At 42.3% G+C, this 14,310-nt stretch overlaps 1 protein-coding gene across 1 annotated transcript in view; it reads left to right on the top strand.

Moving 5' to 3' along the window:
• Positions 1 to 200: 200 nt before the first annotated feature.
• LOC121541369 (NLR family CARD domain-containing protein 3) overlaps positions 201 to 14,310 on the top strand; it is a 32,309-nt gene continuing 18,199 nt past the window's right edge. The window contains exon 1 of the mRNA XM_041850348.1: positions 201 to 783. Coding sequence (XP_041706282.1) covers positions 201 to 783 — 583 coding nt within the window. The remainder of the gene's footprint in view (positions 784 to 14,310) is intronic.

Raw genomic sequence — 14,310 nt, 5'->3', positions numbered from 1 at the left:
GCAAGAAGACCCACCGCTCCGCTAAAACCATTGACAACTGTGTGCCGTTTTCAAGGGATTGTTAAATAAATGTTAATAAATGTTACCCTAATTCAGAGTGGAAGAGGTGACGTTTCCCCATGCTGCCCCAACCAGGGCCTGTCCCCATGCTGCCCCAAACAGGGCCTGTCCCCATGCTGCCCCAACCATGACCTGTCCCCATGCTGCCCCAACCAGGGCCTGTCCCCATGCTGCCCCAACCAGGACCTGTCCCCATGCTGCCCCAACCAGGGCCTCTCCCCATGCTGCCCCAACCAGGACCTGTCCCCATGCTGCCCCAAACAGGGCCTGTCCCCATGCTGCCCCAACCAGGGCCTGTCCCCATGCTGCCCCAAACAGGACCTGTCCCCATGCTGCCCCAAACAGGACCTGTCCCCATGCTGCCCCAACCAGGACCTGTCCCCATGCTGCCCCAAACAGGGCCTGTCCCCATGCTGCCCCAAACAGGGCCTGTCCCCATGCTGCCCCAACCAGGACCTGTCCCCATGCTGCCCCAACCAGGACCTGTCCCCATGCTGCCCCAACCAGAGCCTGTCCCCATGCTGCCCCAACCAGGGCCTGTCCCCATGCTGCCCCAACCAGGGCCTGTCCCCATGCTGCCCCAACCAGGGCCTGTCCCCATGCTGCCCCAACCAGGTCCTGCCCCCATGCTGCCCCAAACAGGGCCTGTCCCCATGCTGCCCCAAACAGGGCCTGTCCCCATACTGCCCCAACCAGGTCCTGCCCCCATGCTGCCCCAACCAGGTCCTGCCCCTATTCCTCCGTTATCTTGTGCCATTTCCGTGTGTGTGTGTGTGTGTGTGTGTGTGTGTGTGTGTGTGTGTGGTCCCTCTGTAAAGGTTAATTCTATATCCTGTCTGTCATGATAAGTGCTGTAGTCGTGTACAGTATCTGCTGCTGTAAATACAACAAGCTTTTTCAGGATTCTGACTCCACTGAGTTTTTATCTGATGCCTCAGTCATAATAGTAACCATAGAAATATAATGAATATAATTACTCTAATTCTACCATAGTAACACTGCAGGGTTTTTATTAAACTGAAAGGCATAGAATTACACATTGTAAATAATTGAATAGGATCTCTGTGCTGGAGTGTTCAGAATCCCTGTCTGTGACAGAACATGCTAATGATTGACAGCTCTTGGCTCCCTCCCCTCCCCCTGCCCCTCCCCTCCCCTCCCCCTCCCCTCCCTGCCCCTCCCCTCCCCTGCCCCTCCCCTCCCCTGCCCCTCCCCCCCCCTCCCCTCCCCTCCCCCTGCCCCCTCCCCCTGCCCCTCCCCCTCCCCCAGTTCAATGGGCATGACACCACATGACTGTAAGTCACAACACAACTGCTTGTACTGGTTAGACGGCGCTCAGGAAGTATGCTCTGTTCTCTTATTGTGCAAGTTAGTAGGAAACTGATTCCGTCTTGTCCCTTTTCAGCAATCTACGTTGTATTTAGTCAGGTAAGTCATTCAATAATAATTTAACAAGTAATATTTTATTATTATGATATATTTTTTCAATAATAACCTGGTTATTGAAATATACACTCAGGTTGAACAACGGACGACAATTAACATTTTCAGTTTAATTTACAGCAGAACCAACTTGTGCTCATCAAAGTCAAACATTTTCATGGATAAGGTTGACTTGTGGCCTTAGAAGATCACCTGTCATGTGATGTAAATAGTTGCCCAATCACATTCAATGAGGGTGTAGGCTTCACGACACAGGTTTGTACCAAAATATGTACTTACCGCTCAACTATTGTGATATCCGTTGGAACAACTGTTATGACAAATCTATTGAATGTAACACTTTCCCTTTAAAAACTCTTGAGCTGACAAAAAAAAATGAATCGGCAGGCTAGAGGCTGTTTAAACCAAGTATGACTGGTTGCTGTGATTCAAATGCTGTGCGTTTATACTACTGTACGATGATCGCGATATTGCCCTCCAGTGGATATATACAGTATTACATGACAGTGTGATAACAGTCCATGCTAAGTATTTATTGGCTCAGAGAGGGTGTCGTCATGTCAACCGCTATACACGGAGTTCCGTGTGAGGTAGAGTGAACTGGAAGATACCGTTTAACTCATCTGTTCCCGGGGAGAATCCAAAAATATGTATTTCTTTTCTAGGACATCAGCCTCCCAGACCTATTAAAAGGTCAAATACAAAAAAACGTTATCAATAAATGTGCGTGTGTTTGTCTTATATGGACACAAGCTGTACCAAACGAAGTGTCTGGGACCTGTGAGTGTTGTGACCGTGTCGGCAGAGAGGGCTGACACTACAGTGAAATTCATGGAACTAGTGCCTCAAAATGTGACATTTGAATTGAATAATTACTCGTAACTTCATAATACATTTGAACAGTATAAGACAAATAAGCCTTGATATAAAATCATGAACCCTCTGTTTGAAAGAATATTTGTAAAGGATTAGAAGGGTTGAAAAGCATTATATATTGCCCTCCATTGGATATATACATTATTACATGACAAAATTATTATTATGATGATGTATTTGAGCCTGTGCTGTGCCATTTCAGTAAATCACAGATATGGACCAGTCCACTATTCTACAGCTCCCAAGCGTTCTGTGGATATGTGTTTCCTAGTTTATTCTTCATGACCCTCTCTAGACTTTATTTTATCCGGGCAAATATAGTCTGTCAGCTTTTAGGTGAATTTCAGGATGAAGGTAGACAGTAGGTGCAGTATAGTATATTTATACATGTTAACAGTGTAGCCATAGAAATATCATTATATTTACAGGCAGTGAGGCAAATGTTATACGTATTTAAATAGATTTTTAAACAACTGATGTGAATTCACTTTGTTTGCGTGAATAATAATAATTCTTTAATATTTGTTGTTGTAAATAATCCGAAGTGTTTGTAACCGGTTTAGGTGTTGTGCCTAGCTTCCACCACTCCAGTCACATTCCCGTTACCTTCAACTTTCTCCGATATGGCTTGAGAGATATCAAAGTGACACTTTCCTTTTGAGGAACTTCCTCCCTGGTGACACTTTCCTTTTGAGGAACTTCCTCCCTGGTGACACTTTCCTTTTGAGGAACTTCCTCCCTGGTGACACTTTCCTTTTGAGGAACTTCCTCCCTGGTTTGGAAACCAGGTTGTGGATGGTGTGTTTAAGGTTAATCAAGTATTTATGACCTTACACTTACAACAAAACTTATTTTACTTCAATATTAAGTTAAAAAAAAAAAGAAAACAGCATTGTGCTAGAGGTGACGTTCAGATATCTGACTTTGAATAGATGTTATTTCTGTTTTGGAATCTGTACTTTTACTTTTCCACAGTAAAACAGCACTGCCTCTAAAATGAGTCTCTCCGGGGTGAATGAGGGCGCTGACGCAAAAAGATGTATCTTTGAGGACAATGGCGCTGTAAGTGAAGCTGAAAGGTGAGTGCAAAAGAGACTTTAAAATGCTACTTTCCCAAAATGCCTTGCTGCAACAAGTTACATTGTTAATGTGTCTAACTTTATTGAATGACGCTATTCTTTAATAACTTGTTTATATTCATATTATAATCATTAAATTAAAGTCTCTGTTGTGCCATGTCTATGGATCCACCTTACAACTTCAGAGACCAAGACATTTCTACTGAACACAGGTCAGAACATGAATTGACTGGTTAATTGATACTCCTCCTGAGACTTTCCCACTGAACTAGTTCCTCCATTGATAGTTCAGCTATAGAAGCACAGACTCAGTATTCTACACCCCTGTTGGCCTGAGTGTTCTGGTATGTGTTTATCTAACAGGTCCCATCAGGAGAGACCAGTCTCCCCTGTACCCAGCTGTCTGTCCATGAAGAGTGACTGGTCTATGGATGATCCTCTCTTGTTCCGGCCAGAGAGACCAGTCTCCCCTGTACCCAGCTGTCTGTCCATGAAGAGTGACTGGTCTATGGATGATCCTCTCTTGTTCCGGCCAGAGAGACCAGTCTCCCCTGTACCCAGCTGTCTGTCCATGAAGAGTGACAGGTCTATGGATGATCCTCTCTTGTTCCGACCAGAGAGACCAGTCTCCCCTGTACCCAGCTGTCTGTCCATGAAGAGTGACTGGTCTATGGATGCACCTGTAATAACAGAACCAAAGTAAGCTGTATAAATGTTTCCAGGGCGGCAACAATGTTAGCGGGGTTGGCAGGTAGCCTAACGGTTAGAGAGGCGAGCCAGCAACTGGACGATTGCCAGTTTGAATCCTGGGTGTGACAGTAAAAATCTGGCGGGAAGTGAGCTGGAAACTGGAGGGTTGCTGGTATCAAATCCTAGATGCCACATTGCCTGCCATTGTGTCCTTGAGCAAGGCACTTTACAACTGCTTCCAGGGGCGCCCAGTGTAGCAGCCCCCTGCTCCAACAAGAGTCATGACAGAAATGATTGGCAACCTTGATAAAGAGTGTATAAAATAGATTATACAAATATTGAGCTGCATTGTATACAAAAAAAACGTTGGAAAATTATATTATTTTATACTAATACAATTGTTCAGAGAAAGAGATTTTCTTTAACAAGTAATATTTTTTCTCTAAAAAATATAGGGGTCAAAGTTATTGGCACCAGGGTTTTTAATACTCCGGCACCCTCCCGTTGCGAGGATAACGGCCCTGAACCTTTTTCTAAAATGTTTTATGAGATGTTTTATCACATACTTCTTTTGAGGCCAAACCCACCACTGGTGTGGATGGCCAAAGAGCTCTATTTTTATGTAATCTGACCATAGCACCGGTTCCAATCCAAGGGCTGTTTAGTCAACTCCATAGCACCGGTTCCAATCCAAGGGCTGTTTAGTAAACTCCAAGGGCCTCATTTATAACTGTTGCGTAAATTTCACACTAAATATCTGCGTGCGCTATTTCTGAAAAGAATACGTACATAAAAAAAATATGGTTATTTATCAACTTGGCGGTGACAATAAGACCCTTTATTTGCTGTATGATTAGGAACTATTGGAATTACACCGTGGCAGTTTCTATAAAGAACAGCAATGGCAAATCTGATCACATTTCTATAGAGGAGTGGGCAGAATGTTTTGATATTTTGTATTGGCTTTTTTCAAGCGAAACATGCATGCTGCCTATAATCAATCAATAAATCTATCAATCAATCAATCAATCAAATCTTATTTGTCACATGCTTTGTAAACAACAGGTGTAGACTAACGGTGAAATGCTTCCTTATGGGCCCTTCCAAACAATGCAGAGAGAAAAACTGAAAAATGATAACACAAGGAATAAATACACGACGATAACTTGACTATATCAGTGGGGAACCGTAAGAGAAGGCCTAAAAATTGATCAAATAATTGTAGTATTTTTAAAATATACACTTAGTTTTTAATTTCTATTTAATGTCAATCTTTTCAATTACATTTCAATGGTTTTCTGATTATTTTATTATTTTGAATGATATTCTGATTTAATGTCTTCAGTTTGTTGGAAAGGAAAGGGTTAACGTTGAAGATAAAAAAAGATCCAATCATGATTTCTGTTGTCATGATTGGGGCCTGCTGGCTTATTAGGTCAGAGTGAATGAGATGCTTTATTCTTTTGCTGTGTGTGACTGGCCGTGCTTTTCGGTGCCTTCAGAAAAGTATTCACACCAGTTGACTTTTTCCACATTTTGTTGTGTTAGACTGAATTTTAAAATTGATTAAAATTAAGATTTTTGGTCGCTGACCTACACACAATACCCCATAATGTCAAAGTGTAATTATGTTTTTTGAAATCTGTACAGATTAATTAAAAATGAAAAGCTGTAATGTTTTGAGTCAATAAGTATTCAACCCCTTTGTTATGACAAGCCTAAATAAGTTCAGGAGTAAAAATGTGCTTAACAAGTCACATAAGTTGCATATTATTGCATCTGTGTGCAATAATAGTATTGAACATGTACCCCACACATACAGATCTTTGTAAGGTCCCTCAGTCGAGCAGGGAATTTCAAACAAAAATTCAACCACAAAGACCAGGGAGGTTTTCCAATGCCTCTCAAAGAAGGGCACCTATTGGTAGATGGGTAAAAAATTTTTGAAAATCTCTTTGAGCATGTTGAAGTTATTAATCACATGTTGGATGGTGTATCAATACACCCAGTCACTACAAAGATTCCAAACTCAGTTGCCGGAGAGGAAGGAAACCGCTCAGGGATTTCACCATGAGGCCAATGGTTACTTTAAAACAGTTCGAGTTTAATGGCTGAAACTGAGGATGGATCAACAACATTGTAGTTACTCCACAATACTAACCTAATTGACAGAGTGAAATATTCCAAAACACGCATTTTGTTTGCAACAAGGCACTAAAGTAATACTGCAAAAAATGTGGCAAAACAACTCACTTTTTGTCCTTTTGATTGTTAGTGTCCATCAATTCCCCATTACATATATCACCAGTTGTAGCCTACATTTCCTTTAATTCGCATCATTTCTAATCTACAATGTTTGTTTGGTTAAGGTCATTTTCTGTTAATGCATTCAATATATTATTATTACGTTTACCGTTCTCGTTGTCGGAGTGGACACGTTGTTTGCAAAGCTTACAACCTATGCTACACTTGTGAGAAACAAGTTTTGATTTATTTCATTCCGTTTTACGAGTTTTGTCCATTTATTAATTGTCTTTTGTGTGGAGTGCTTCTGTCAATGTTGAGTAAGGACGCGCACCTGATTATGCATATAGAAGTAGGCCTAGGTTACCTGGCCTGCACGCAAATGTAGGCCTTAACTCACCACCACTAATGAGCTGTGGAGCTTCTCAAAGTCATTTTTTCTTCACCTCAAACAGCACGTAAACAAAGTCTGTTTTTTTTTTAATCTATTGAGAATGACGATAGTTCCTCAAAATTCCTCAATTGAAACATATTTCCAGCTCTCTCCCTTTCGATAACCACTTGGCATGAAAGGGAAAAATGTAATGCTCTGATCCAGTGGAAACGTCATAAAATACCTGATTACTTCTTATCCCTTGCGCAAATAGCCTACAGCTGTGTCTTTCCCCGGCTCACTGGGAAACTCTGAGGGCCCAGAATAATTTATACAACGTTGCAAGTTTGCTAACGCGAGCTTCGTGCCGGACACAAATGACCAAGAAATCCCACAAAAATAAATACATTTGTTGTCTGAACATTTGGCACATAATAACGGCAAAATTACCGGAATGAACCACTAAGTTAGCTAGCTAGCCTGACGTCCTCGCATGGGCAACAATGAACCACTAAGCTAGTTAATGTGAACCTACTAGGTTATGTCGTGGTAATTATTCTAATCGAAGGAGAGACTTTTAGATTTCCTCAAAACGATTGAACTTTATTAATTACTGCAGTAATGGAGCGTTAAAGGTCACCCAATGGTGTCGAGTTAAAAGCCCAAATAAACTAGGATTCGGTTACAACTCTGTATAGTCTTTCTGAGTCCTTGTGACGAAAAAACAGATACGTGAAATTATACAAAGGTCCAATGTGCTCTCATGCAACAGACATCAAGATTTACATGCCGCCAAATATCTGTCTCTAGTTCATTTACTGCTTGTTTATACAAAAATACTAATGCAACATAGGATACTAAGCCCTTTACTCAGAATTATGGAGTCCAGTATTCATCTGCCATATGGGATAAATCAACTGGAGATTGGGTCTCCCTGGCACCGACAGACCGGCACACAGACACTAATCATGGAATGGAATGTTATCTTATCACCAAGCCATCATAAATTGACTGTCAGAGTTCAATCTCAGAGGCTCATCCCAGTTCCACACAGACACGTGACAGCTACAGTGGGGGAAAAAAGTATTTAGTCAGCCACCAATTGTGCAAGTTCTCCCACTTAAAAAGATGAGAGAAGCCTGTAATTTTCATCATAGGTACACGTCAACTATGACAGACAAATGAGGGAAAAAAATCCAGAAAATCACATTGTAGGATTTTTAATGAATTTATTTGCAAATTATGGTGGAAAATAAGTATTTGGTCAATAACAAAAGTTTCTCAATACTTTGTTGTATACCCTTTGTTGGCAATGACACAGGTCAAACGTTTTCTGTAAGTCTTCACAAGGTTTTCACACACTGTTGCTGGTATTTTGGCCCATTCCTCCATGCAGATCTCCTCTAGAGCAGTGATGTTTTGGGGCTGTCACTGGGCAACACAGACTTTCAACTCCCTCCAAAGATTTTCTATGGGGTTGAGATCTGGAGACTGGCTAGGCCACTCCAGGACCTTGAAATGCTTCTTACAAAGCCACTCCTTCGTTGCCCAGGCGGTGTATTTGGGATCATTGTCATGCTGAAAGACCCAGCCACGTTTCATCTTCAATGCCCTTGCTGATGGAAGGAGGTTTTCACTCAAAATCTCACAATACATGGCCCCATTCATTCTTTCCTTTACACGGATCAGTCGTCCTGGTCCCTTTGCAGAAAAACAGCCCCAAAGCATGATGTTTCCACCCCCATGCTTCACAGTAGGTATGGTGTTCTTTGGATGCAACTCAGCATTCTTTGTCCTCCAAACACGACGAGTTGAGTTTTTACCAAAAAGTTATATTTTGGTTTCATCTGACCATATGACATTCTCCCAATCCTCTTCTGGATCATCCAAATGCACTCTAGCAAACTTCAGACGGGCCTGGACATGTACTGGCTTAAGCAGGGGGACACGTCTTGCACTGCAGGATTTGAGTCCCTGGCGGCGTAGTGTGTTACTGATGGTAGGCTTTGTTACTTTGGTCCCAGCTCTCTGCAGGTCATTCACTAGGTCCCCCCGTGTGGTTCTGGGATTTTTGCTCACTGTTCTTGTGATCATTTTGACCCCACGGGGTGAGATCTTGCGTGGAGCCCCAGATCGAGGGAGATTATCAGTGGTCTTGTATGTCTTCCATTTCATAATAATTGCTCCCACAGTTGATTTCTTCAAACCAAGCTGCTTACCTATTGCAGATTCAGTCTTCCCAGCCTGGTGCAGGTCTACAATTTTGTTTCTGGTGTCCTTTGACAGCTCTTTGGTCTTGGCCATAGTGGAGTTTGGAGTGTGACTGTTTGAGGTTGTGGACAGGTGTCTTTTATACTGATAACAAGTTCAAACAGGTGCCATTAATACAGGTAACGAGTGGAGGACAGAGGAGCCTCTTAAAGAAGAAGTTACAGGTCTGTGAGAGCCAGAAATCTTGCTTGTTTGTAGGTGACCAAATACTTATTTTCCACCATAATTTGCAAATAAATTCATTAAAAATCCTACAATGTGATTTACTGGATTTTTTTTTTCTCATTTTGTCTGTCATAGTTGACGTGTACCTATGATGAAAATTACAGGCCTCTCTCATCTTTTTAAGTGGGAGAACTTGCACAATTGGTGGCTGACTAAATACCTTTTCCCCCACTGTATATAAACCCTACTATGTCACCTCTCAGAAGAACAAGACTGTACTAATATAGGAATACATTCTAATTTAAAAGTAATGTGATTGACATAATGTTGTAATTCTACGACATTCCCCCATTTTGAGACTTAGTCTCAACTTAAAAGATAATTACAACTTGAAAAAAAACATTAATAAAAATAAAACATCAAAAAAACGCCTAACTCAAACATATCGGAAAAAAATAGTATATTACCATTGTAAATTGCCATCCGTTGGGTCATTGAATTGTTTACCTCAACATAAAATATACTTAATTGTAAATGATATACACATTAAAATATCGTTAAGAAATTCTCAGCAATCTAAGTCGGAGTACATTTTATCAGTACGAAGCAAAATCATTATGTTGATACTGAGCACCCTCCCATTGGTCAATAACTATTTCCATAACACCATCTGTAGAAACTAAAATTAGCATATCTTGTTGGACAAATCAAGGTAGTGATTCCCAGTTTAAGTAAAATGTATTCCGGTTGGTGCCTAATGAACATGACCCAGTATTAACATTATCATCAAAAATTTAATTTGGTAATGGATATACAGTTGAAGTCGGAAGTTTACATGCACCTTAGCCAAATACATTTAAACTCAGTTTTTCACAATTCCTGACATTTAATCCTAGTAAAAATTCCCTGTCTTAGGTCAGTTAGGATCACCACTTTATTTTAAGAATGTGAAATGTCAGAATAATAGTAGAGAGAATTATTTATTTCAGCTTTTATTTATTTCATCACATTCCCAGTGGGTCAGAAGTTTACATACACTCAATTAGTATTTGGTAGCATTGCCTTTAAATTGTTTAACTTGGGTCAAACGTTTCGGGTAGCCTTCCACAAGCTTCCCACAATAAGTTGGGTGAATTTTGGCCCATTCCTCCTGACAGAGCTGGTGTAACTGAGTCAGGTTTGTAGGCCTCCTTTCTCGCACACACTTTTTCAGTTCTGCCCACACATTTTCTATAGGATTGAGGTCAGGGCTTTGTGATGGCCACTCCAATACCTAGACTTTGTTGTCCTTAAGCCATTTTGCCACAACTTTGGAAGTATGCTTGGGGTCATTGTCCATTTGGAAGACCCATTTGCGACCAAGCTTTAACTTCCTGACTGATGTCTTGAGATATTGCTTCAATATATCCACATAATTTTCCTTCCTCATGATGCCATCTATTTTGTGAAGTGCACCAGTCCCTCCTGCAGCAAAGCACCCCCACAGCATGATGCTGCCACCCCCGTGCTTCACGGTTGGGATGGTGTTCTTCAGCTTGCAAGCCACCCCCTTTTCCTCCAAACATAACGATGGTCATTTTTGCCAAACAGTTCTATTTTTGTTTAATCAGACCAGAGGACATTTCTCCAAAAAGTACGATCTTTGTCCCCATGTGCAGTTGCAAACTGTAGTCTGGCTTTTTTATGGCAGTTTTGGAGCAATGGCTTCTTCCTTGCTCAGCGGCCTTTCAGGTTATGTCGATATAGGACTCATTTTACTGTGGATAGAGATACTTTTGTACCTGTTTCCTCCAGCATCTTCACAAGGTCCTTTGCTGTTGTTCTGGGATTGATTTGCACTTTTCCCACCAAAGTACGTTCATCTCTAGGAGACAGAACGCGTCTCCTTCCTGAGCGGTATGACGGCTGCATGGTCCCATGGTGTTTATACTTGCGTACTATTGTTTGTACAGATGAACGTGGTACCTTCAGGCGTTTGGAAATTGCCCCCAAGGATGAACCAGACTTGTGGAGGTCTACCATTTTTTTTGGCTGATTTCTTTTGATTTTCCGATGATGTCAAGCAAAGAGACACTGAGTTTGAAGGTAGGCCTTAAAATACATCCACAGGTACACCTCCAATTCACTCAAATTATGTCAATTAGCCTATCAGAAGCTTCTAAAGCCATGACATCCTTTTCTGGAATTTTCCAAGCTGTTTAAAGGCACAGTCAACTTAGTGTATGTAAACTTCTGACCCACTGGAATTGTGATACAGTGAATTATAAGTGAAATAATCTGTCTGTAAACAATTGTTGGAAAAATTACTTGTGTCATGCACAAAGTAGATGTCCTAACCGACTTGCCAAAACTATAGTTTGTTAACAAGACATTTGTGGAGTGGTTGAAAAACGAGTTTTAATGACTCCAACCTAAGTGTATGTAAACTTCCGACTTCAACTGTAGGTCAAATAGATTAGGATCAGTTTCACTCTCAGGGATCACCCTCTCCATTCACCAGGGCATGCTGAGAATAGTGTCAACATCTTTAGTTCACACAACTTCTCTACCCATGTCACAATTAGCATAACAACAGTCAAAACAATCAATCCCTAATACATTAATTGCTTCACTCATATAGTTATTAACATACTAACAACTTACTCAAATCAATCAGTCAGTTTCCAAATCATAATCAAAACCAAATTAATTAATTCTTAGTGATTCACATTGGTCCAATCACTCAAAGTTAAAACCTTCAACACATCGACACTGGCAGAATGCACATTTATATTAACATACAGTATAATTATCCATAATTCTAGTATAAACTCCCTCATTACGATTATAATTACAGATCAGTATCACAATGCATTCTTAGTCTAAATTACTATAAATGTAGCAGTGTGTTGACCTCCTCAATCAACCTGATACCACAAATTACAATCCAAATCAATTACGGGCACAGTTGACCAACCCCTTTCTTCCCCCGGCACTCAATCTTCTGGCGTCTCTTCATTGTGTTCTTCAGATAGCGGCAGGTAGCTTAGTGGGTAACAGCGTTGTGCCAGTAACCGAAAGGTCGCTGGTTCTAATCCCCGAGCCGACTAGGTGAAAAATCTGTCGATGTGCCCTTAAGCAAGGCACTTAACCCTAATTGCTCCTGTAAGTCGCTCTGGATAAGAGCGTCTGCTAAATGTATAATAAAATAAATAAAATAAATAAAAAGATAGCTTCAAAGTGGACGGCTCAGGAATAATCTGATTTTTCCCAGACAGACTAATGTCTCACCACAATGCCTATTATGTCTCGTCCATTTGCCAACCAGCAACGTTACATTACATACTCCTGATAGAAAAGGCATGAGAGAAAAAGCAGTTGATAGCTTCGATTGGTTGCTGGTCTCTCGGTAGAAGTGGTGCAGGACAGGACGGTATTGAACGCCATTTCTTTTTGAGGTCCACACCGTTCTCTGCTGAATTATCCCTGCCATGCATCAAGACACCATTTCTAGTCACCTTCACCATAACCTCGAGAGAGAGGACAGATCAGAACAACAGTTTAGTTCAGTTCATTTCTGATTCAAGAAATAGACAAGCATAGACTGTATGACAAATTATTACTTTTACCAATATTCTTAATACCAATTTTCTAAGACAAATGTCAAAGAAAATAACAACACATTCTGTTGAATTTTTTCTTATACTCCCCTTATCACACTGTCAACTTCACCGCAGAGTCACAGGATCAGGAAGTTAGACCACTAATCCTTAGGGAGTCATCTTGATTATCTAGCAGACCCAATCTGGTGAGATTTGTATCGAAACAAAACAGAACAAACAACACAACAATACACTCCTTCCTATATCACTCGATACATTTACATTTACATTTTAGTCATTTAGCAGACGCTCTTATCCAGAGCGACTTACAAATTGGTGCATTCACCCTATAGCCAGTGGGAAAACCACTTGGGGGGGGTAGAAGGATTACTTTATCCTATCCCAGGTATTCCTTAAAGAGGTGGGGTTTCAAATGTCTCCGGAAGGTGGTGAGTGACTCCGCTGTCCTGGCGTCGTGAGGGAGCTTGTTCCACCATTGGGGTGCCAGAGCAGCGAACAGTTTTGACTGGGCTGAGCGGGAACTATGCTTCCGCAGAGGAAGGGAGCCAGCAGGCCAGAGGTGGATGAACGCAATGCCCTCGTTTGGGTGTAGGGACTGATCAGAGCCCGAAGGTACGGAGGTGCCGTTCCCCTCACTGCTCCATAGGCAAGCACCATGGTCTTGTAACGGATGCGAGCTTCAACTGGAAGCCAGTGGAGTGTGCGGAGGAGGGGGGTGACGTGAGAGAACTTGGGAAGGTTGAACACCAGACGGGCTGCGGCATTCTGGATGAGTTGTAGGGGTTTAATGGCACAGGCAGGGAGGCCAGCCAACAGCGAGTTGCAGTAATCCAGACGGGAGATGACAAGTGCCTGGATTAGGACCTGTGCCGCTTCCTGTGTAAGGCAGGGTCGTACTCTCCGAATGTTGTAGAGCATGAACCTGCAGGATCGGGTCACCGCCTTGATGTTAGCGGAGAACCACAGGGTGTTGTCCAGGGTCACGCCAAGGCTCTTCGCACTCTGGGAGGAGGACACAACGGAGTTGTCAACCGTGATGGCGAGATCATGGAACGGGCAGTCCTTCCCCGGGAGGAAGAGCAGCTCCGTCTTGCCAGGGTTCAGCTTGAGGTGGTGATCCGTCATCCATACTGATATGTCTGCCAGACATGCAGAGATGCGATTCGCCACCTGGTTATCAGAAGGGGGAAAGGAGAAGATTAGTTGTGTATCGTCAGCGTAGCAATGATAGGAGAGGCCATGTGAGGATATGACAGAGCCAAGTGACTTGGTGTATAGGGAGAATAGGAGAGGGCCTAGAACTGAGCCCTGGGGGACACCAGTGGTGAGAGCACGTGGTGCGGAGACAGCTTCTCGCCACGCCACTTGGTAGGAGCGACCGGTCAGGTAGGACGCAATCCAGGAGTGAGCCGCGCCGGAGATGCCCAGCTCGGAGAGGGTGGAGAGGAGGATCTGATGGTTCACAGTATCAAAGGCAGCAGACAGGTCTAGAAGGACAAGAGCAGAG

Source organism: Coregonus clupeaformis, unplaced genomic scaffold, assembly GCF_020615455.1.
Source record: "Coregonus clupeaformis isolate EN_2021a unplaced genomic scaffold, ASM2061545v1 scaf0208, whole genome shotgun sequence".
In the NCBI taxonomy this organism is placed as follows: domain Eukaryota; kingdom Metazoa; phylum Chordata; class Actinopteri; order Salmoniformes; family Salmonidae; genus Coregonus; species Coregonus clupeaformis.
Note: the sequence above shows the minus strand (reverse complement) of the source record. Positions and strands in the feature narration are given on the sequence as shown.